At 57.6% G+C, this 24349-nt stretch overlaps 5 gene segments (V, D, J or C); all 5 read left to right on the top strand.

Moving 5' to 3' along the window:
* The first annotated feature begins 522 nt into the window (after positions 1-522).
* On the top strand, positions 523-1148 carry LOC118661005. The segment is given in 2 exon segments: positions 523-603; positions 712-1148. Coding segments are annotated over 2 exon segments (483 nt in total).
* A 3219-nt stretch (positions 1149-4367) lies between these two features.
* On the top strand, positions 4368-7887 carry LOC118661004. The segment is given in 4 exon segments: positions 4368-4451; positions 4557-4871; positions 7417-7731; positions 7880-7887. Coding segments are annotated over 4 exon segments (684 nt in total).
* A 2160-nt stretch (positions 7888-10047) lies between these two features.
* Positions 10048-14228, top strand: LOC118661003. The segment is given in 4 exon segments: positions 10048-10126; positions 10232-10546; positions 12460-12734; positions 14145-14228. Coding segments are annotated over 4 exon segments (720 nt in total).
* A 2319-nt stretch (positions 14229-16547) lies between these two features.
* LOC118661002 lies at positions 16548-17094 on the top strand. The segment is given in 2 exon segments: positions 16548-16661; positions 16778-17094. Coding segments are annotated over 2 exon segments (363 nt in total).
* Positions 17095-22754: 5660 nt separating this feature from the next.
* Positions 22755-23331, top strand: LOC118661001 (the record flags this gene model as incomplete). The annotated part of the segment is given in 2 exon segments: positions 22755-22868; positions 22985-23331. Coding segments are annotated over 2 exon segments (393 nt in total), but the record flags the coding sequence as incomplete, so codon positions are not given.
* Positions 23332-24349: the final 1018 nt, after the last annotated feature.

Genomic DNA, 24349 nt, shown 5'->3' with positions numbered 1-24349 from the left:
AGCATGGCTCAGTGGCTGAGAGTCAACCTATGAACCAGGAGGGGATGGTTTGATTCCCGGTCAGGGCACAGGCCCAGGTTGCGGGCTCCATCCACAGTGTGGGGCCGGCAATAGGCAGCAGATCCATGATTCTCTCTCATCATTGATGTTTCTATCTCTCTCTCTCCTTTCCCCTCAGAAATCAATAAAAATTAAAAAATACATGTAAAAAAGAGAAAGTACTGGGATTATTTAGCCTGCAGACCAGACCATAGCCTGACACCCATAGCTGGAGGGCTGGGGGTCTCTGAAGTCTGACTGCATTTCCAAGGCGCTGTCATGTGCTCAGTCTTAGAACACCCACATCAAAGAGACTGAATCCCTCCAATTAGCCCTGCCCTCCAGGGAGGCAGAGAGGAAGCCAGGACCAGCTCAGAGGGGTGAGCAGAGAGATAACAGAAGCAGATTTGCATGGAGGCCCCTCCCCCATGAGGCAGGGGGAGGGGATAAGAGAGGTCTGGGGGAGCCAGGCTCAGGCTTGGGGTCTCAGAAGGCAGCGCTCTCAGGGCACCTCCACCATGGCCTGGGCTCTGCTCCTCCTCAGCCTCCTCTCTCAGGGCACAGGTGAGGCCTCCGGGGAAGGGACACGGACACCGCGGCTGAATTTCTGGCACCTCCAGGGCCCCCGGGCCCAGCACTGAGCTCACCAGAGTGTGTTGTTGTTCTTTTCAGGGTCCTGGGCCCAGGCTCCCCTCACTCAGCCACCCTCAGTGTCTGGGACTCCAGGGACGTCAGTCACCATCTCCTGTGCTGGAAGCAGCAATGACATTGGGAAGTATAATTATGTCTCCTGGTACCAACAGAGCCCGGGCACAGCCCCTAAACTCCTGATTTATAGTGTCAGCAATCGGCCCTCGGGGATCCCTGAGCGCTTCTCTGGCTCCAAGTCTGGCAACACAGCCACCCTGACCATCGCTGGGCTGCAGGCCGAGGACGAGGCCGATTATTACTGTTGCTCATATCGATATACAGACAGTAGCACTCTCCACAGTGGTTCAGGTTCATGGGGAAGTGAGACCAAAACCCTCCCTGGGCTCCCAGGCGCCCTCCTTGCTGTGAAGACGCTTCCCCACCCTTCATACACAAGGGCCCAGAGAATCATATTCTAATCGCCTCCCTCCTCAGTCACCGTAACATGCAATATCTCTCTCTCTCTCTCTCTCTCTCTCTCTCTCCCTCTCTCTCTCTCTCTCTCTCCCTGTTATTGTTTTGGGACAATCACAGTTTCCTCTTTATCTGTGTGTCATAAGTTCTGTAATATGCAGCTCTTTCCACCCCCCTACCCCCAACTGCAATGATAGAGAGAAGAGGCAATGCATGCTGGGGCAGGTTTACAGTTCTCAGGCGAATCTTTACTTTAAATGCTCTGGTCTCACCCAGTGACCGGTGTGGCTCAGTGGTTGAGCATCGACCTATGAACCAGGAGGTCTCAGTTGGATTCCGGGTCGAGGCACCTGCCTGGGTTTCAGGCTTGATCCCCAGTAGGGGGCATGCAGGAGGCAGGATTCTCTCTCATCGTTGATGTTGCTGTCTCTCTCCCTCTCCCTTCCTCTCTGAAATCAATAAAAATCGATTAAATGCGTTGGTCTCTACACCAGAGAAGAACATCTTGGCTTTACTTCTACTGAAAGGACATTGTCGCATTCATCTCCGTGTGCCCCATGCTCTCTGCCAGGGTGGCCCTCCTGGGTGGGCTGTTCCTCTCCACGCCTGTTGCTGAAAGAAGAGCAACTGGGAAACGGTGACCGTGTTGCTGAGAGACTGAGGACAAAGCGTGAGATGCTCTTTTCCTTTCCGGCTTCCTCATTTACACACCGTAGGCGCATAAGCTGAGCAGGGAAGGTTTTGATAGGGGACCATCTGGAATTGTAAGAAATAGGAATCCTGCTCTGTTCACAGTGAATGTTTTGTTCTGATTAAAGGAGGCACATGCTCACCTGGCTGGGAGTTACACACGGTTCCTGGGAGCTCACCCGGGAATGCGACCCATCCTCCCCAACAGGGAGCTGCCTGTGATCATGGAAAGATGATCAACCTTCTTGCAGAACCCAGAGCCGCCAGCCCTTTGAAGACCCCCAGCCTTTGCACACCCACAGGCCTTTGTGAATCTCCAGCCCCCATTACCTGTCAACTGCCCATTTGGCACACCTTTCATCCCCTGTAATCCTTGTCCTTCTCCCCAATACAAGCAGCGGGCTTATGGGGGGCAGAGCAGGTTTCTGTGGGTGACCCGCTGCTCCCCCAGGCAGCCCGCAGAATGGGAATAAACACTCATATGATTCCACCCTGTTCTGCCAAATTGGCTTAAGTAGTGACCGGCAGCAGGGGCCCATGGCTTGTCCGGCTACACTTTAGGGTGCAGCTCGGTTGTATGCAGACCTTCCACTCCCTTAGATGAGTGAACTCCTCAGCTGGAGGCAGTTCTGCCCGATGCCGGTCTCCCCTCCGCCTGGTCTCTTCCCAACATGGCTGCTTGTCTCCCACAAGGAAAGAGACACCTGGTCGGTGTGTCCCCCTCTGTACAAGAATCCTCATCGTATCTGTTCTCTGTGACAAGCCAGTGCAATGTCCCCCTGGCACACACATGTGCCTGGTGTGCGTCGACAATGCCAAGAACGGCTTGGCTTCCCAATGCACGTGGGCTTCAGCACCGGAAACACTGGACTGCGACCAACTCTTCCCACTTTGCCAGAATTTTCCTGGTTTTAGCACTAAAAATGCCACATCTCAGCCAAAGCCTCATTCTCAGGCACATTAGCATAGATGTTTGCTGTGAAGGTTAGTTTCATGGTTACCTGAGGGAGGGTGGGGGGCGGAAGGAGGGCCCTGCGGGGTGCCCAGATCAACATGATTTGGGGATGTGTCTGTGAGGGTGTGTCCTGGGGAGATTGGTATTAGAACCGGCCACTCAGGAGACAGATGGCCCTCCCCATGAGATTGGGCTCACACAAGCCACTGAGGGTCCGAGTAGCACAACAGGCCAAAGAGGAATGAATCCACCTGGACTTTTGCCTCAGGGGTTGAATGGGGACAGCACATCTCCCCTTCACCTGCCCTGGGACTGAAACTTACCTGATCAGCTCCCCTGGCTCCCTGGCCTTGGTGCTGACACTGAATGGCAGCACCAGCCTGACGGGCTCTCTAGCTTGCAGTTGGCAAGCAGCGCAGGGGACTTCCCTGCCTCTAGAATCCATATCCTGTGAGAGGCAATGCCTCCCAAAGGCTCCTTCCTCCCAACATACATCCAGGGCGGGCAAAAGTACGTTTACCGTTGTTCATGTGGAAAAGAATGCACTAATCCTACATAATGAAAGCATAGTATGCAAACTGCCCCCTGGACCAGGAGGTTGTCCTGGAGTTCGACCAGAGGGCGGGGCCTGCCAGGGGAAGGTGGGCAGTACCTGGCCTGCAGCTGCTGGGGCCTCTAGTGAATAAATAATAACGCAAGAATAAACTCCATGTTCCACACACTCACAGCTGTACCCCTGCTTTCTCCCGCCCCGTGGATTTTCTGGGTCAGGAACAACGGAGCCCATGACAGATCCTAGGGAATCCAGCCACCGTGGGGTGGCCCTACCTTCCTATTGGGGAAGTCACAGTGCAGATGGCAGGGGATCCTAAGGCGTCCACCCATGGCCGCGTGGGACACCGGCGAGGACAGCATCCAGGCCGGCTGGGATGAGGGGATCCAGTTACTGCTCTTCTCGGGGACCACGGGCAGAGCTGCAGGTTTGTCATTCTCCCTCAACCCCTTCTTTTAAAAAATGAATTTTTATTGATGTCAGAGAGGAAGGGAGAGGGAGTAAGAGACAGAAACATTAATGATGAGAGGGAATCACTGATCGGCTACCCCCTGCACCCCCCTACTGGGGATCCAGCCTGAACCCTGGGCATGTGTCCTGACCTGGAATTGAACTGTGGCTTCTCGGTTCATTTGTCAACACTCAAATACTGAGCCATGCTGGCCGGACTAAATGCAGATTTTTAAATATTTTTATATCTATTACGTACACACACACAGGGTGGGGGCAAGCTTAGGTTTATAGTTGTTTGCATGAAAAACAATACAATTAAGAAACAATAATACAAGAACAAACTTTGTGTTTCCCATACTCACCGCTGTAAACCTACATTTGCCCACCCTGTATATGTCAGAGTTTAATGCCTCAGCTAAGTTCTGCCCAGGATACAGAAGCATCTAGAGTCCAGGACCAGGTCAGGGTGGTGTGAGAAGAGGCAGGTGCAGGAAGTGGATTTGCATGGAGGCCCCTCCCCCATGAGCCAGGGGGAGGGGATAAGAGAGGTCTGGGGGAGCCAGGCTCAGGCTTGGGGTGTCAGAAGGCAGCGCTCTCAGGGCACCTCCACCATGGCCTGGGCTCTGCTCCTCCTCAGCCTCCTCTCTCAGGGCACAGGTGAGGCCTCCGGGGAAGGGACACGGACACCTGGGCTGACTCTGCCTCCTCCAGGCCCCCGGGTCCAGCACTGAGCTCACCAGAGTGTGTTGTTGCTCTTTTCAGGGTCCTGGGCCCAGGCTCCCCTCACTCAGCCGCCCTCAGTGTCTGGGACTCCAGGGACGTCAGTCACCATCTCCTGTGCTGGGAGCAGCAATGATGTCGGGGGTTATGATGATGTCTCCTGGTACCAACATCGCCCGGGCACGGTCCCTAAACTCCTGATTCATGATGACACATACCAGCCCTCGGGGATCCCTGAGCGCTTCTCTGGCTCCAAGTCTGGCAACACGGCCACCCTGACCATCTCTGGGCTGCAGGCCGAGGACGAGGCCGATTATCACTGTTGCTCATATGCAGGCAGTGGCACTCTCCACAGTGGTGCGGGTTCATGGGGAAGTGAGACCAAAACCTACCCCAGGCTCCCAGGCCCCCTCCTTGCTCTGAAGATGCTCCCCTCCCTGGGCTGGGTGATAGGAGGCCCGACCTGGAGGATTCGTCCTCTACCCCTTCCTCCCGCCTCTCCCAGAGCCTTGACAGCCAGCGTGTTTTTCAGCTCTTCTCCCCTCCCCCCACGAAATCCACAGGAGCCGAGCTCTTGGCTTTACTGCCTTTGCTGTGTTTTGTGCATCCAGAGGCCCCTCATTCCAAAACGCTCATTGTAACAGCCACAGGGAGGCTGTGCTAGGAATGCTGGGTAGATGTCCCACAATCCTCTGGGAAATCCTCACTTCAAATCCCTGGGCCTCCCACACCTGCGCAGACCAACCTGGATCCAGTTCTCCACTAATGAAGTGGGAAAGACAATAAAGAAAAAGTTTTAATTTCCCTCCCTCCCTCTCTTCCTCCTTTCTTCCTTCTTTCCTCCCTTCCTTCATTCCTTCCTCCTTCCCTTCCTATTTTCCTTACTTGCTTCCTTGCTTCCTTCTTTACTTCTATTCTAAGCTCCCAATAAAGCATTCATTGTAACAGCCACAGGGAGGCCCTGCTGGGCTTGCTGGGTATATTTCCCACAATCCTCTGGGAAATCCTCATTTCAAAACCCTGGGCCTCCCACACCTGTGCAGACCAACCTGAATCCAGTTCTCCACTAATGAACTGGGACAGACAATAAAGAAAAAGTTATAATTTTCCTTCCTTTCTTCCTTCTTTCCTTCCTTTTTTCTATCCTTCCTTCCTTCCTTCCTTCCTTCCTTCCTTCCTTCCTTCCTTCTTTCCTTCCTTTCCAGGCTCCCAATACATTCCATGACCAAGGAAGGTGTGAGGTAGGGATCTGAGGGAATGGCTGTGTCCTCTCAGAACTGCCCTCCGCCCAGGCTGCTGAATGGTTCTCCTGGGGCAGCCTGCACGTGCAAGGCCATCCCATTGGATGGATCTGTACAGTCGGCTGCTTGGTTCTTCAAGATGTCTGTTGGGGTGGCCCCATTCCTCAGGGATCCCCAAAGCTCTTCATGATGATCCAACGCATTTCTAGCCACAATCCCAGTTAAAATGAACCAACAAGTAAAATACATCTAATTTGGAAGAAGTGAAGTCTCCACTATCATTTTCTCCATTTAAGTTATTGGTTGAAATGAGTAACTCCCCATACAATCAGCATGGATCTAGGATTAAATATTAGTGTCTTTAATTTATATGCCGGGCTTCACTGGTCATTAGTCATAGTTGCAAGTGGCCCTTTTGCTTCCTGTGCTGGCTGTCATGCTTAGCATTTCTATGACATGTGTTCTCATGTGGACATGCGTGTGCAGAATGACTGTAATGAGAACGGGGACCCCTGCAGCCTGGGCTCTGAGTCCTCATGGTCCTAACAGGACAAGGACGGAGGACAAGGTGGGACCTCGTGAAGGTCAGAGGTCTGCTTCCCACAGGAAGGATGAGGACAACTGGCCTGTGCCTGGGGCTCCCCATGGTTTCCCAGGAGACAAGGATCCAGTCTGCTTGGTCCACAGGCCCAGCTGATGGGCTTCTGAGCAGATGAGTGACTACTATTATCTCACTGTCACCTCACACTGAGGCCAAGATGGTCTGAGCTTCCTTCCCTGGGACTTGGCTGGCATCATCTGAGGCCACCAGGGGGCAGTGTTGCCTGCATTTGGGAAGGTGCTCCCTGGGGTTCAGCCCTGACCTGCAGGAAGTCCCCTGGGTGCTTACCAGGCCCTTCTCCTGAGCGGGTGGGCGGTGGAGTGGGGTGTCCTGTGTCCGTTCTGTCCCAATTTTTCCCCTCCTGGAAGAGGCAGTAAATGTCCCGGAGCCTCTGACGCTGTGGAGATTGGGACAAGGGACACGTGAGGACTCATTTCAACTGAGGAGCGTCAGGGATGGTAGAGAAAGACAGGGAGGTACCAGCTTTGTCCCTGGTTCTTGGGCAACGGGGGGACTGGAGTTCCAAAAGCCAACCTAGAGCCTGTCCTCCCTCCTCCCAGTGTCTCAGAGGGGAGTCCCCATATTCCTTAGCCAAGAACCACCTGGATACCCTAAGAGGAGGGACAGGACCTCCAAGGTGGCCTCCAGTTCCTCTCCTGTGGTCTCAGGGGGTCCTGGGTGAGGAAAAACTGTCCAACATAATCTCTCAGGTTCGCTGAGTCTGGTGAGCAGAAGCATCTAGATCAAGGGTAGGCTCAGAGGAAGGAGAAGACAGGCAGGTGCAGGAAGTGGATTTGCATGGAGGCCCCTCCTTCCTCTGAGCCAGGGGGAGGGGATAAGAGAGGCCTGGGGTAGCCAGGCTCAGGCTTGGGGTCTCAGAAGGCAGCGCTCTCAGGGCACCTCCACCATGGCCTGGGCTCTGCTCCTCCTCAGCCTCCTCTCTCAGGGCACCGGTGAGGCCTCCGGGGAAGGGACACGGACACCTGGGCTGACTTTCTGGCTCCTCCAGGCCCCCAGGCCCAGCACTGAGCTCACCAGAGTGTGTTTTTGCTCTTTTCAGGGTCCTGGGCCCAGGCTCCCCTCACTCAGCCACCCTCAGTGTCTGGGACTCCAGGGACGTCAGTCACCATCTCCTGTGCTGGGAGCAGCAATGATGTCGGGGGTTATGATGATGTCTCCTGGTACCAACATCGCCCGGGCACGGCCCCTAAACTCCTGATTCATGATGACACATACCGGCCCTCGGGGATCCCTGAGCGCTTCTCTGGCTCCAAGTCTGGCAACACGGCCACCCTGACCATCTCTGGGCTGCAGGCTGAGGACGAGGCCGATTATCACTGTTGCTCATATGCAGGCAGTGGCACTCTCCACAGTGGTGCGGGTTCATGGGGAAGTGAGACCAAAACCTACCCCAGGCTCCCAGGCCCCCTCCTTGCTCTGAAGATGCTCCCCTCCCTGGGCTGGGCGATAGGAGGCCCGACCTGGAGGATTCGTCCTCTACCCCTTCCTCCCGCCTCTCCCAGAGCCCTGAGAGCCAGCGTGTTTTTCAGCTCTTCTCCCCTCCCCCCACGAAATCCACAGGAGCCGAGCTCTCGGCTTTACTGCCTTTGCTGTGTTTTGTGCATCCAGCGTCCCCTCATTCCAAAACGCTCATTGTAACAGCCACAGGGAGGCCGTGCTCGGCATGCTGAGTAGATTTCCCATAATCCTCTGGGAAATCCTCACTTCAAATCCCTGTGCCTCCCACACCTGTGCAGACCAACCTGGATCCAGTTCTCCACTAATGAAGTGGGAAAGACAATAAAGAAAAAGTTTTAATTTCCCTCCCTCCCTCTCTTCCTCCTTTCTTCCTTCTTTCCTCCCTTCCTTCATTCCTTCCTCCTTCCCTTCCTATTTTCCTTACTTGCTTCCTTGCTTCCTTCTTTACTTCTGTTCTAAGCTCCCAATAAAGCATTCATTGTAACAGCCACAGGGAGGCCCTGCTGGGCTTGCTGGGTATATTTCCCACAATCCTCTGGGAAATCCTCATTTCAAAACCCTGGGCCTCCCACACCTGTGCAGACCAACCTGAATCCAGTTCTCCACTAATGAACTGGGACAGAGAATAAAGAAAAAGTTATAATTTTCCTTCCTTCCTTCCTTCCTTCCTTCCTTCCTTCCTTCTTTCCTTCCTTTCCAGGCTCCCAATACTTTCCATGACCAAGGAAGGTGTGAGGTAGGGATCTGAGGGAATGGCTGTGTCCTCTCAGAACTGCCCTCCGCCCAGGTTGCTGAATGGTTCTCCTGGGGCAGCCTGCACGTGCAAGGCCATCCCATTGGATGGATCTTTCCAGTTGGCTGCTTGGTTCTTCAAGATGTCTGTTGGGGTGGCCCCATTCCTCAGGGATCCCCAAAGCTCTTCATGATGATCCAACGCATTTCCAGCCACAATCCCAGTTAAAATGAACCAACAAGTAAAATACATCTAATTTGCAAGAAGTGAAGTCTCCACTATCATTTTCTCCATTTAAGTTATTGGTTGAAATGAGTAACACCCCATACAATCAGCATGGATCTGGGATTAAATATTAGTGTCTTTAATTTATATGCCGGGCTTCACTGGTCATTAGTCATAGTTGCAAGTGGCCCTTTTGCTTCCTGTGCTGGCTGACATGCTTAGGATTTCTATGACATGTGTTCTCATGTGGACATGCGTGTGCAGAATGACTGTAATGAGAACGGGGACCCCTGCAGCCTGGGCTCTGAGTCCTCATGGTCCTAACAGGACAAGGACGGAGGACAAGGTGGGACCTCGTGAAGGTCAGAGGTCTGCTTCCCACAGGAAGGATGAGGACAACTGGCCTGTGCCCGGGGCTCCCCATGGTTTCCCAGGAGACAAGGATCCAGTCTGCTTGGTCCACAGGCCCAGCTGATGGGCTTCTGAGCAGATGAGTGACTACTATTATCTCACTGTCACCTCACACTGAGGCCAAGATGGTCTGAGCTTCCTTCCCTGGGACTTGGCTGGCATCATCTGAGGCCACCAGGGGGCAGTGTTGCCTGCATTTGGGAAGGTGCTCCCTGGGGTTCAGTCCTGACCTGCAGGAAGTCCCCTGGGTGCTTACCAGGCCCTTCTCCTGAGCGGGTGGGCGGTGGAGTGGGGTGTCCTGTGTCCGTTCTGTCCCAATTTTTCCCCTCCTGGAAGAGGTAGCAAATGTCCCGGAGCCTCAGACGCTGTGGAGATTGGGACAAGGGACACGTGAGGACTCATTTCAACTGAGGAGCCACAGGGAAGGTAGAGAAAGGCTGGGAGATACCGGCTTTGCCCGCGGTTCTTGGGCAATAGGGGGACTGGAGTTCCAAAAGCCAACCTAGAGCCTGTCCTCCCTCCTCCCAGTGTCTCAGAGGGGAGTCCCCGTATTCCTCAGCCAAGAACCACCTGTAGGTGCCCAAAGAGGAGGGACAGGACCTCCAAGGTGTCCTCCAGTTCCTCTCCTGTGGTCTCAGGGGGTCCTGGGTGAGGAAAAACTGTCCAACATAATCTCTCAGGTTCGCTGAGTCTGGTGAGCAGAAGCATCTAGATCAAGGGTAGGCTCAGAGGAGGGAGAAGACAGGCAGGTGCAGGAAGTGGATTTGCATGGATGCCCCTCCCTCCTCTGAGTCAGGGGGAGGGGATAAGAGAGGTCTGGGGGAGCCAGGCTCAGGCTGGGGTCTCAGAAGGCAGCGCTCTCAGGGCACCTCCACCATGGCCTGGGCTCTGCTCCTCCTCAGCCTCCTCTCTCAGGGCACAGGTGAGGCCTCCGGGGAGGGACACGGGCACCTGGGCTGACTCTGCCTCCTCCAGGCCCCCCGGGCCCAGCACTGAGCTCACCAGAGTGTGTTGTTGCTCTTTTCAGGGTCCTGGGCCCAGGCTCCCCTCACTCAGCCGCCCTCAGTGTCTGGGACTCCAGGGACGTCAGTCACCATCTCCTGTGCTGGGAGCAGCAATGACATTGGGAGGTATAATGAGGTCTCCTGGTACCAACAGCGCCCGGGCACGGCCCCTAAACTCCTGATTTATAGGGTCAGCACCCGGCCCTCGGGGATCCCTGAGCGCTTCTCTGGCTCCAAGTCTGGCAACACGGCCACCCTGACCATCTCTGGGCTGCAGGCCGAGGACGAGGCCGATTATCACTGCTGCTCATATGCAGGCAGTGGCACTCTCCACAGTGGTGCGGGTTCATGGGGAAGTGAGACCAAAACCTACCCCAGGCTCCCAGGCCCCCTCCTTGCTCTGAAGATGCTCCCCTCCCTGGGCAGGGCGATAGGGGGCCTGGCCTGGAGGATTCGTCCTCTACCCCTTCCTCCCGCCTCTCCCAGAGCCTTGACAGCCAGCGTGTTTTTCAGCTCTTCTCCCCTCCCCCCACGAAATCCACAGGAGCCGAGCTCTCAGGTTACTGCCTGTGCTGTGTTTTGTGCATCCAGAGGCCCCTCATTCCAAAGCGCTCATTGTAACAGCCACAGGGAGGCTGTGCTAGGAATGCTGGGTAGATGTCCCACAATCCTCTGGGACATCCTCACTTCAAATCCCTGGGCCTCCCACACCTGTGCAGACCAACCTGGATCCAGTTCTCAACTAATGAAGTGGGAAAGACAATAAAGAAAATGTTTTAATTTCCTGCCTCCTTCCTTCCTTCCTTCCTTCCTTCCTTCCTTCCTTCCTTCCTTCCTTCCTTCCTTCCTTCCTTCCTTCTTTCCTTCCTTTTTGGACTCCCAATACTTCCCATGACCAAGGAAGTTGTGAGGTGGGGATCTGAAGGAAAGGCTGTGTCCTCTCAGAACTGCCCTCCACCCAGGGGGCGGGGCCTGCCAGGGGAAGGTAGGCAGTACCTGGCCAGCTGCCCGCAGCTGCTGGGGCTTCTAGTGAATACATAATAACACAAGAATAAACTCCATGTTCCACATACTCACAGCTGTAAACCTGCTTTCTCCTACCCCATGTATTTTGTCATTCAGGATAGAGAGAGCCCATGCCATGGCCGAGGGATGAAGCCCGCCGTGGGGTGTCCCTACCTTCTTATTGGGGAAGTCACAGTGCAGATGGCAGGGGGATCCTAGGGCATTCATGGGCGAGTGGGACACAGGCGAGGACAACATCCAGGCTGGCTGGGATGAAGGAGATTCAGTTACTGCTTTTCTGGAGAGGAAGGGGGACGGAAAGAGAAACATCATTGATGAGAAACATTGATTGGCTGCCTCTTGTGTCCCAAAACAGCTGTGCTCAATAGATCAAGGTCGCCTGGGAAGTACATCAGTAATTTCTCTGCCTCTGGCCATGGGATCCTGGCCTCTTCCACCCCAGCATGACCACTGTCCCCACAGGCTCCTCCCAGCCCCCAAGCCCCGCCCCGTGGGTGAGTCCTCACCAGACAGGAGGCCTGAGGGTTGTCCATATGCCCAGAGAGGAGGCCAGGGTGCTGGGTCAGGGGTCAGAAATATCTCTTTTTCTTAAAAAAGTTTTTATTGATTTCAGAGAAAGTAGGGAAAGGGAGAGAGAGATGGAAACATCAATGATGAGGGAATCACCGATTGACAACCTCCTGCACCCCTCCTACTGGGGATGGAGCCCCCAACAGGGCATGGGCCTTGACCTGGAATCTAATCAGGACCTCCTGGTTCATGGTCGATGCTCCAACATCGTGCCACACCAGCCGGACAGACCTTTCTAACTGGACAGCACAGGGCGCTCTGGGAACCTGGCTCAGGCCTGTGCATGGAGCCCTGGCACAGCCTCCTCCACTGAGCCCTGTGCTGCTCAGCAGGGAGACACCCCTGAGGCCCAGGAGGAAGGAAGTGGATTTGCATGAGGCCCCGCCCACCCAGGGGTGAGGAGCCTTGAAGACCACACCCCAGCTGAGGGCTCAGAACAGAGCCTGGAGCCTCACCATGGCCTGGACCTTCCTGCTCCCCCTCCTCACACTCTGCACAGGTGCTGCCCCAGGCTCAGGCCCCGAAACCAGAGAGCAGCCTGGCCATGACCTTCAGCTCAGCTCAGGGGACGTTTCGGGGTGTGGGCCTCTGGGACTGAGAGCCTCATGCCCACACTCTCCTCACCTCTCCTCTCCTCTCCTCTCCTCTCTTACAGGTCCTGTGGCCTCTTCAGTAGTGACTCAGCCCCCAGCAGTGTCTGTGGCCCCGGGACAGATGGCCCGGATCACCTGCCAGGGAGATCTCATAGAAAAAGCTTATCCTGTATGGCTCCAGCAGAAGCCCGGCCAGGCCCCGGTGGTGGTCATGTATGATAACAACAACCGACCCTCAGGGATCCCTGAGCGATTCTCTAGCTCTGACTCAGGGGACACCAACACCCTGATCATCAGCGGGGCCCAGGCCCAGGACGAGGCCGACTATTACTGTGCGGTGTGGGACGGCAGTGCTAAAGCTCACAGTGACACAGGCGGATGGGGAAGTGGGACAGAAACCTCCCTGTGTCACCCTCTCCTCCAGCCCCGAGGACTGCAGACCAAGCCCTGTGCAGGTTCAGCCCAGGTCCCACTTCTGAGGTCTCCAGTTGCCCCCTCCTCAGCCTGGGGAGCTCTGCAGAGGGAGGGGCAGGGGAGGCTCAGGGCGGGCAGGACCTGGCTCCCTGGTGTGTCTGGGCCACAGTGTAATTCCTGACAGAGGCCTGAGCCAGGACAGACTGACGGAACCCTGTGTCCAGAACCACGGCCTTGAATGTGTACCGGGGGGGGGGGGGGGGGGGGGTCAAACGTTTTGACTCGAGAGCCACAATGGGTTCTTAAACTGGACTCAGAAGAAGGAGCTGCGGCCGTGTTTCCCGACGTTGCCATGTTAACACTGCTGCTGGTGAAGGAGCGGAGGGGAGAGCAAGAGAACCCTCCGCTCTTTCGGCTCCGCGGGCCGGATAGAACAGCCGAACGGACCGGATCCGGCCCGCGGGCCATAGTTTGCCCACGGCTGGTACATAGTAGGACTGGGCCACCTTCTGGATGAATCCCCAGACCCTATCGGCTCAACTGAGCTCCTAGAGCCCAGCTCCCTGGCAGCCCAGGACTCTGAACGGAGCCGACTAGTGAGTGACACACCGCCCACCGCTGCTGGGCCCCTGGGGTCACAGCTGGGCTCTCACTGGGAGGCACTGGGGTGAGCCGGCATGGCCATGGCATAGTCAGCCCCAGGGTGCCTTATGTGCCAGGCCAGCTCAGCCTGGTTCAGTGACCCTGAGAGGGGTCGGTGAAGGATTAAGAAAAGACAGCAAGAGAATGAAAGCTGGGTCTCAGTGGGATGCTGCTCCCTGATGAGGAGACAGTGCCAGCGCCCACAAGCCATGTCTTTATTTTATAGCAGATGCCTCGAGGCAAAGTAGGGGCGTGATCACGTTGTTCACAGCATTCTCGTGAGCTCCAACCCCACTCAACTACCTGCACCCGAACTCTATCACAAGGCACATGGGGCCACGTGTTTGGACCACAGGTTCATGCTCACAGCTACAACTGTTAGCTGTGATTGTGCTGGGAGGGCCCTGCCCTCAGGCTGGGACTTGCACGTGGCAATGAGAGGACCCTGTCCTTTCATTAGTCTGAGGCTTGAACCTGTCCGAACACTGTACCCGCGCCCCACAAGGCACCCCCGGGGCAGGGAAGGGCCTCCCCCGAGGTCATGGCCTCTCCTGAGTGAGACTCAGGCCCAGTGCGCGCCTGACGCCAAGGCCCCAAGTCCCTGCCTCAGGTCAGAAGGCCCTGCAGCCTCCAGTGCGGCCTCCATGTCACCACATTGCAGGCACCAGTCTGGCCTCCACGCTCCCCCCAGAGGGACCCCCTGGAGGAGGGTCTCCCGTCAGAGCGCTTCAGCGGCCCCAGAGAGCAAACCAGCGTCCAGCGGGCGGAGCACTGAGGGGACAGAGCTGCAGGGCGGCCTCTGGGGCTGCAGACGCTCCTCACAGCACAGATGACAGAGGGGCCCGTGTGGGGGGAGCCACCCGAGGCCAGAAGGCGCCTCCAGCACCTCAGAGGGCACATCCCACAGAGCCAGCCCCCAACCCCGCATCCTGCCCCCAGCAGAGGGAGAAGCTCTGAGGGAGGCACAGGCAGCTCCTCAGAGAAGCTTGGACTCCTTGGGGGCAAAATGGGCCCCAGACCCGAGTCTGCTCTGGTGGCATCTGGGCAAGTGTGAGGACCCGCAGCCCAGAAAGCAGTGAGCTGTGTCCCAGGAATCGCCCGCCTCCCCCATGAGAACCAACAGCTCAGAGAGGAGGACAGGATCCCTCCTCCCGCAGGAGAGGCTCAGGCCTCTGCAAACAGCTGCTCCCTCCTGCAGCCCTGAGTGACAGTCCCGCCGCAGGGGGCCATCCTGACCTTGACAGCGAGTGCGATGCTCTGACTGAACAGCCTCTCAGGACCTCGTGCTCCTGCCTCGGCTGCTCCCAGCGCAGGTCACGGCTCCAGGAGACTCAGTTCTGCGAGGGAGAGACAGGTACAGGGTCCCGCCCAGCAATGACTCTGACCACAGGCCCTCAGGAGATGATCACATGGGAAACCCCAGAATGTTCTTGGGGGACAAAGCAGCCTCTGCAGATCCCGGGCATCGCCCGCACTGTGACCCCAGGAGGAGTCCTGGAGGGTGAGCGACTGGTCTTGTCCCCCAGAGGCCCTGGTCGCCCCCACAGCCCCGTGGCCTCTCCGTGGTCACAGCTGTGACGCCACCTCCTGGGAAGGTGCCGGAGAGGATTCTCTCCTGTGTCTTTTCTTTTATTTAAAATATATTTTACTGATTTTTTTACAGAGAGGAAGCGAGAGGGATAGAGAGTTAGAAACATCGATGAGAGAGAAACATCGATCAGCTGCCTACTGCACATCCTCCCACTGGGGATGTGCCCGCAACCAAGGTACATGCCCTTGACCGGAATCGAACCTGGGACCCTTCAGTCCGCAGGCCTGCGCCCTATCCTCTGAGCCAAACCGGTCAGGGCTTTCTTTTCTTTTTTTAAAAGAATGTTTTTATTTATTTCAGAGAAGAAGGGAGAGGGAGAGAGAGAAACGTCAATGATGAGAGAGAATCATGGATCAGCGGCCAACTGCACGCCCCACACTGGGGATCCAGCCCCCAACCCGGGCATGTGCCCTGACAGGGAATGGAACCGAGACCTCCGGGTTCATAGGTCAACCACTGAGCAACACCAGCCGGGCTCTCTCCTTTTTCGAAAGAAAGTGACAGATACACCAAAGGTGGAGAGCAGTGTGGTCCAATGGATATAACACTTTAAACCAATATGTCATTCAACAACTTCCAGCGTCCTGATTTTAATGAGAACACACAAGTGCTGTCCGTTTTCATACCGGATTTTTTAAACTCACTTTCTTAAAATTATTATCACTTCAATGTGAATTAAATAAAAAATATTGATACTTTTACATGATTATTGTCCTGAGTTTTTAAAAACTGGAAAATATTTCAGAGTCCCCACCTCTGTGCACAGACGGGTCCAAATTTCAAGAGAAATGCAGATTCCAACGTGGTGCAGATGTGAGCGCTCTTCAGTCCCAACTCAAGGAGGACAGACACCTGAATAGAGAAAAGAGGGCGGGGCCAGGAGGGCTCAGGAGGCCTGGTGGGGGGGACTGGGTGTGGGGGAGGCCGCCTGTGGGGCAGGGCAGGGAGGGGGCTGAAGGTCAGGCTCTGAGGTCAGGCTCCTGCATTGGAGTCTTGACCCATCATCTCCGTCTGGGGGATTCTGGGAAAATCATTCACCTCCCAGGACGCTCCCTCCTCATTGGCTGGAGGAGAGGCTGGGCCCTCAGCAGAGGACGGTGTGGGCTCCTATGACGCTGAGTGAGGGGCCCAGGGACACACCCCCCACCTGTCAGCCACCAGGAAGCTCTCAGAAGCAGTCATGGTGATGAACCAGCTGCACAGGTAGGTGACATTCACCCTGGGGACACCAGGGGGCACTGTGGGGCCTGGTTTCCAGCCTTTAGAGGTCAGAGTCCCCTGGGCTGTGTCAAGTGCAAAGAGCAGGACTGAGCTCCTTTGAAGACCCTTCTGTTGGGCCAACCAGCTCTTAGCAATGAAACCCACACCTGCCCTCTGCCCCAGGGGTGTCCCCGCAGGAGGCCCGGGGCTCAGGGCTGGGCCAGCAGCTGAGACAGACCCTGGCTGGGCCCAGACAACAGATTTGCATCCCTGCTCCTCCCTCCTGAGCTGCAGGCAGAGAGGATAAGACAGGAGCTGGCAGGGCCAGTGCCAGCTGGGCAGCCGCAGGCAGCGCTCAGGACCCTCCCACCATGGCCTGGCTTCCCCTCTACCTCCTGCCCCTCGTCGTCTCCACAGGTCAGAGCGGCCACCGCACCTGGGGTCCTGCCCCCCATTCTCCCTCCCAGCTCAGTCCCAGGGGCGCCTGCTCATCGGGGTGCAGTGGGCATCGCTCTTGTGTTTTCTGTCCGCAGGTCTCTGTGCTGATCCTGTGCTCACCCAGCCCCCGTCTGCCTCTGCCGCCCTGGGGGCCTCGGCCAAGCTCACCTGCACCCTCAGCGCTGAGCACAGCAGCTACTATATACACTGGTATCAGCAGAGACCAGGACAGGCCCCTCGGTATTTGATGCAGGTTAACAGCGACGGAAGCCACACCAAGGGGGACGGGATCCCCGATCGCTTCTCGGGCTCCAGCTCCGGGGCCGACCGCTACTTAACCATCTCCAGCCTCCAGTCTGAGGACGAGGCGGACTATTACTGTGGTGTACCTTATGGCAGTTACTCACAGTGACACAGGCAGATGGGGAAGTGGGACAGAAACCTGCCCGCCGGGCCTGGTGCCCACGCTCACCCGCTGTCTGAGCAGCTGTGGGCCAGGCTCAGGGTCAGGAGTCCTCCCTGGGCCTGGCCCGGCCCCGGCAGCGCTGGGGGACTCAGCGGGTCCTCTGTCCTCTGGGGCCTCTGTTCCTGGTGATGGAAATGGTGGATGAGGAGAGAAACCTCCCTCCCTGGGCTTCTCCCACAGGTCGGGAGGGTGGATCATTGCCCCTCCCCAGGACCCTGAGCCCATGACTCTCCTCCTTGCACCCCCTCATCTCCCACCTCCTCCTGCTGAGAGCCCAGAGGAGAGGCCCGTGCGGGCACCACGTAGGTCCCTGGGACCCGACAGCATGAGAGTCTTCACCCACAGGCCTGTGGGGACGATGCTGGGAGAGCTGCCTGCTCAGGAGGGAAACACTGAGAGAGGGGCCGGGCATGAATACCGTGTCCCCCAGCCCTCAGGCCCTGCGCTCCAACCTGGGGATCTGGTCAGGGGAGAGGCCCACATCTTGGGGTCCTGGAGGTGACCGTGGCAGTGAACCCCTTCACTCGGATGCAGCATGGACTCCGACAGGGGCCTGGATGGAAGGGTGGTCAACAGGAAGTGTTTGGTCCTCAGGGAGGCAGGACAGAGCCCTAACCTGTGGGGGGCCCAGAGCTGGGGCCCAGGAGGGAGGCGGGGCCTGTGAGGAGGTCTGAGCAGAATTAGCCAGGAGCAGGGCCTGGCTCCTCCCACTGTGCCAGGGCCTCCCCTTGTGGGGCCAAGACAGGCTCCCCCTCTGCCCAGGCCTTTCCCATGGTCAGGCCAAGGTCATGTCCCCTGGGAGGGCAGCAGGGCCTGGGGGCGGGGAGACTGAAGTGGGAAACATGTGGCCTCCTTCCTGCTGGAGGGGAGTCCTGTGGGGGATCCCCCTCAATTACATCACAAGGGGAGCCCAGGAGAGGGGACGGGCTGGCCTCCTGTCTGGTTTTCTGGAATCTGAAATGCAGTGCCTTTCACACACCCTCACCGCCCAGGCCGCAGGGAGCAGCTGTGCACTCACTCTCCCGGGTCCCTGGGCGCTGAGCTGAGCTGGGGCAGGAGGGAGGCAGGGCTGGTCCCCAGTGGCTGGTTCTGAGATGAAGTTCCAGGAGCTGCCCGGGGCCGGGGTGAACCCCCAGGGGCAGGAGGGTAGGAGGGGCTGGTCTCCGGGGAGGGAGGGGACAGGGAGCAGGAGGAGATGGATCAGGACTGATGCCGCAGTCACCTCTATCACCCCAGGTGGCTGGAGGCACAGGGTCCCAGGGCCATGGTGTCCCCCTCTGCTGTGAAGGGCTGTTCTCTAATGGGCTGTGGTGACTTTATCCCAAACGAGGTCCCAGGTGCCCTCTGCCTCTCTCTCTTTCTCAGTCCCTCTTTCTCTGAAATAAATTAAAATACCTATATTTTAAAAAGAGCTCCTTCCTTGTCATTGCTGAGTAGTGTCCCTGGTCTGGGGGGACTGACGTCTTTTAACCTGTCCACGCAGGAGGGGCAGAGGCTTCCGTAGCTTCCCCCGTGGACGTGGTGCCCGCGGGGCCATGACCTCTGTGCACAGTGTCCCTGTGAGCACAGGCCTCCCTCTGAAATGAGTGCCCGGAGCACAGCTGCTGGGCTGTGTGCTGAGTGCGAGTCTCAGTCCCCGAGAGGCTCTGAGGCGCCTCCCCACAGTCACCGACCCTTTCCCGTTCCCACCGTCCCTGTACCCGCCTCCCTTCCTCCCGCCCCTGCCGGCACCGGAGTCCCTGTGTCACGGGAGCCCCTGACCCGTGTGTGGTCCTGTCTCGCTGTGGTTTCGCTGGTGTTTCCCTAACAGCTGAGGATGGACGCCCTCCCCTGTGCTCATGGCCGTCACACACCCTCTTCCTGACGCGCCTGCTCTTGGATCTGCCTGTGTCCTCCTGGGCTGTGATTCTTTGGCTAAATGTCATGTTTCCTCCTGTCCTCTCTGCACTGGTCACCATTGGATGTGCTGTTAACACCTATGTCTCTTCTCTTCTCTCTGCTGCCTGTTTCTTTAGAAAACTTTGCAAAGCCAAGGAGGCTGTTTTCCATGAGCTTCAATGTACTGATCGTTTCTTTGGTGAATCCTGCTTCTGATGTCATCAGAGAATTGTGGCCGGGCCTTGGGTCTCAACGATTTCTCTTATTTCTTCCTAAAACAATCAATACCAAGGTCGCCTGAGAGGCACCTGAGCAATTTCTCTGCCTCTGGCCATGGGATCCCAGCCTCTCCCACCCCAGCATGACCACTGGCCCCACAGGCTCCTCCAGACCCCCAGCCCCGCCCTGAGGGGCCAGTGTGACCACTGGCCCCACAGGCTCCTCCAGACCCCCAGCCCCGCCCTGAGGGCGAGTCCTCACCAGACAGGAGGCCTGAGGGTTGTCCACACGCCCAGGGAGGAGGCCAGGCCTCAGCCTGTGTGTGTGCAGCTGCTGGGTCATATAGGTCAGATGTTTCTTTTTAATTTTTTAAAAAATATGTTTACTCATTTCAGACACAGGCAGAAAAAAAGATGGAAACATCAATGATGAGAAAATCACTGATTGGCAGCCTCCTGCAACCCTCCTACTGGGGATTGACCCCCTACCTGGGCATGGGCCCTGACCTGGAATTGAACAAGGACCTCCTGGTTCATGGTCGATGCTCCAACATTGGGCCGCACCGGCCGGACAGACCTTTCTAACTGGGCAGCACAGGGCGCTCTGGGAACCTGGCTCAGGCCTGTGCATGGAGCCCTGGCACAGCCTCCTCCACTGAGCCCTGTGCTGCTCAGCAGGGAGACACCCCTGAGGCCCAGGAGGAAGGAAGTGGATTTGCATGAGGCCCCGCCCACCCAGGGGTGAGGAGCCTTGAAGACCACACCCCAGCTGAGGGCTCAGAGCAGAGCCTGGCAGCCTCACCATGGCCTGGACCCTCCTGCTCCCCCTCCTCACACTCTGCACAGGTGCTATCCCCAGGCTCAGGCCCCGAAACCAGGGAGCAGCCTGGCCATGACCTTCAGCTCAGCTCAGGGGATGCTGCGGGGTGTGGGCCTCTGGGACTGAGAGCCTCATGCCCACACTCACCTCTCTTCTCCTCCCCTCTCCTCTCCTCTCCTCTCTTACAGGTTCTGTGGCCTCTTCAGTAGTGACTCAGCCCCCAGCAGTGTCTGTGGCCCCGGGACAGACGGCCAGGATCACCTGCGAGGGACAACCCCTAACAAGTTATTATCCAAGCTGGCACCAGCAGAAGCCCGGCCAGGCCCCGGTGGTGGTCATCTATGGTAACAACAACCGACCCTCAGGGATCCCTGAGCGATTCTCTAGCTCTGACTCAGGGAACACGAACACCCTGACCATCAGCGGGGCCCAGGCCCAGGACGAGGCCGACTATTACTGTTCGGTGTGGGACGGCAGTGCTAAAGTGCACAGTGACACAGGCAGATGGGGAAGTGGGACAGAAACCTACGTGCATAACCCTCTCCTCCAGCCCCGAAAGCTTCAGACCAAGCCCTGAGCACGGCTGCCCATCTGTGTCCAGCGAGAGCAGGGGCAGCTTCGGGCGCCTGTGTACAACCCCAGATGGAGCCCTGTCAGCCATGGGTCCTGTCCGGGAGCAGGAGGCCCATGAGGAGTGTGGGTGCATCGGGACGGCCCCCGGGAGGGGCCTGGACACCGTGAGCGGGAACGTCTGTAACAGCAGCCACATCAGCTCCACAGTGACGTCCACCATGTTCAATAGAAGTTCAGTTTACAGGGAACCTGGGCTCCCAGACACATTTATCACCAGTCAGTGTCCTGATGACAGTGGGCCTTTTATGTTTAAAATAAATGTTGCTGGACTCACTGGTGCTGCTCAGTGGATAGAGCATCGACCAGCATACTGATGGGTCCCGGGTTTGATACTGATCAAGGGCTCGTGCCCAGGTTGCAGGCTAGATCCCCATTAGGGGCCATGCATTAAGCAGCCAGTCAATGATTCTCTCTCATCAATGATGTTTCTATTCTCTCTCCCTCCCCTTCCTCTCTGAAACCAATAAAAAATATTTTTTAAAAAGAGATAAATAAATGCTGCTGTCAGTACCCTTCTTGGTAGGAAGGTCATTTCCATGAACCTCCCTGAGGCATGACGCTGTGCTGTGCGCAGGGATCTGGAGGGACAGCTGACAATCAGGAATGTCCATGGACGGGGTGACCTGCTGTTCCCCACAAAGGGCCATGTGGGCCTCATTCCCCAGCTCAGACCCTTCCATGGAGGTCAGGTCGCCCAGGACGGAACTAACAGGCTCCCTCCCACTTGGTCATGAGCCCACAGCTCAGGGGTGAGAACTGGGCAGCAGGTGTGGCCAGCAGGGCCCTGGGGAGACCCTGGGGTGTGGGTGTGAGGAGGGGCAGCATCGGGGGGGAAGGGAGAGGGGAGCTGGTGGCCCCTCAGCTGGGAGCAGCAGGGGGCGTGTCTGAGGCAGGTGCCTGGGCTCATGTCAGTTCCCTCTTTAGACCAAACGCTGAGCAGTGGCCAGGGGTCTGTCTGTCTGTGCTCATGAGTCACCAAGCGCCTCCCACTTCGTTTCCATGTCCAGCGTCGCCAGCGTGAGGGAGTGAACCATTTCCTCGCATCCTCAGCAGGACAGGTGGACAACCAGCACATCCATCAGGGATGGTGGGTGAACCTGGTTTCTGACCAAATGTGCTTCATAAACCAAAGGCTTCCTGTTCCTGTCCTGACCCTGCTCCACACTCAATGGCCTTGGCCAGGTCAGAAGAGCAATCCTGGTCCAAACCGCTAGCAGCCTAGCCCGACACGGGATCTAAACAGGACCTGATGCCCTGTGCCTTTCACACATGACCCCGTGGGGTCAGCCCCAGAGGGAGCAAGGGAGTGTCCCCACCTCAGTCCACACACAGATCCTTGTTTCCCAGGGAAAGGCCGATGCCATCACCATGAAGATATGAGCGCTGTTCACCACAACGCAGGGAGGACAGACACCTGAATAGAGAAAAGAGGGCAGGGACAGGAGGGGTCAGGAGGTCTACAGTGGTGGAGGGGGGACCTGGAGGGGAGAGTAGGGCAGGGAGGGAGCTGAAGGTCTGGCTCCGAGGTCAGTCTCCTGCACTGGAGTCTTGACCCATCAGCTCTGTCTGGGGGATTCTGGGAAAATCATTCACCTCCCAGGACGCTCCCTCCTCATTGGCTGGAGGAGAGGCTGGGCCCAGCAGAGGACGGTGTGGACTCCTGAGACTCTGAGTGAGGGGCCCAGGAACACACCCCCCAACTGTCAGCCTCCAGGAAGCTCTCAGAAGCAGTCATGGTGATGAACCAGCTGCATAGGCAGGTGACATTCACCCTGGGGACACCAGGGGGCGGTGTGGGTCCTGGTTCCGGGGCCTTAAGAGGTCATAGTCCCCTGGGCTGTGTCAAGTGCAAAGAGCAGGACTGAGCTCTTTTGAAGACCCTTCTGTTGGGTCAACCAGCTCTTAGCAATGAAACCCACACCTGCCCTCTGCCCCAGGGGAGTCCCCACAGGAGGCCCTCGGCTCAGGGCTGGGCCAGCAGCTGAGACAGACCCTGGCTGGGCCCAGACAACAGATTTGCATCCCTGCTCCTCCCTCCTGAGCTGCAGGCAGAGAGGATAAGACAGGAGCTGGCAGGGCCAGTGCCAGCTGGGCAGCCGCAGGCAGCGCTCAGGACCCTCCCACCATGGCCTGGCTTCCCCTCTACCTCCTGCCCCTCGTCGTCTCCACAGGTCAGAGCGGCCACCGCACCTGGGGTCCTGCCCCCGATTCTCCCTCCGAGCTCAGTCCCAGGGGCGCCTGTTCATCGGGGTGCAGTGGGCATCGCTCTTGTGTTTTCTGTCCGCAGGTCTCTGTGCTCCTGTGCTCACCCAGCCCCCATCTGCCTCTGCCGCCCTGGGGGCCTCGGCCAAGCTCACCTGCACCCTGAGCCAGGAGCACAGCAGCTCTAATGTTCGCTGGTTTCAGCAGAGACCAGGACAGGCCCCTCGGTTCATCATGAGACTTAAGAGTGACGGAAACCAAACCAAGGGGGACGGGATCCCTGATCGCTTCTCGGGCTCCAGCTCCGGGGCCGACCGCTACTTAACCATCTCCAACCTCCAGTCTGAGGACGAGGCTGAGTACATCTGTGGAGTGAGCTATAAGATTGATGGCAAATTCGCGGGGTTCCACAGTGACACAGACGAAGGGGAAGTGGGGCTGAAACCTCCCTCCCTCTGTCTGCTCCTCCCGGGGACTCGGGGGACCTGCTGCCTGTCCCCCTCCTTGATGCTGAGATGCTGACTGTTTCCTGTCAAAACCCATCACCCTCCCCCCTGCTCCCCAAGGTGCCACGGGGAGAGGCAAATGGGGGCCATGATTGGGGTCCTTGTGCCAACATCTACATTCTTATCTCCCCACTGCTGTGGGCAGGAGCTAGGACAGACCACACCAGACCCCGCAGACCATACCCTGAGGGCGGGGCGGGGCTGACCACGTCCCCAGGAGTCACCGGGCCTGGGCTCCCATCCGGGGCTCTGCTCAGGGAAGGAACAGAGGCCTTGGGCTGCAGGGGTGACCTTGGACGTCCTCTGTTGCCTCCACTGCTTTACGGAGGGAAGCGGGGCCCTGGCAGGACAGGGCTGAGCAGGAAGTGTCTGGTCCTCAGGAGGCAGGACAGAGCCTTGAGCTGGGGGGGTGGGCGGGGCAGTGCTGAGCCAGGAGGGAGGCTGGGCCTGTGAGGAGTTCTGAGCAGGACCAGCCTGGAGCAGGGCCTGGCTCCTCCTGCTGGGCCAGGGCCTCTGCTTGTGGTGCCAGGACAGGCTCCCCCTCTGCCCAGGCTTTTGAGCAACAGTGCAGGACCGTGGCCTCTGAGGAGGGACAGGGAGCAGGAGGACCAGGAGGAGATGGATCATGGCTGACCCTGCAGTGACCTCTGTCAGCACAGATGGCTGGAGCCCCAGGGTCCCAGGGCCACCCCCACCCCCTCATGTGAAGGGCTGCTCTCTAAAGGGCTTTGGTGACTTTGTCCCAAATGAGGCTCCACGGGTCCCACTGCAGGACGGGTCCCCACCCCTCACACCACAGGGAGGCGGGGAGGAGGATGGTCAGGGATTCCATGTGAGCCCCAGTGTGAACTACACTCACCAGGGGCCTCCCCAGGCCTGGCTGCCCATAACGTGGGAGTCAGCAGTGGCCTCAATGGACAGACAGAGGGACGCCCTGTGCGAGT

The sequence above is a fragment of the Myotis myotis genome, unplaced genomic scaffold (genome assembly GCF_014108235.1).
Source record: "Myotis myotis isolate mMyoMyo1 unplaced genomic scaffold, mMyoMyo1.p scaffold_m19_p_78, whole genome shotgun sequence".
Taxonomy (NCBI): Eukaryota; Metazoa; Chordata; class Mammalia; order Chiroptera; family Vespertilionidae; genus Myotis; species Myotis myotis.
The sequence above is the reverse complement of the archived record's forward strand: the minus strand, read 5'-3'. Positions and strand labels throughout refer to the sequence as shown.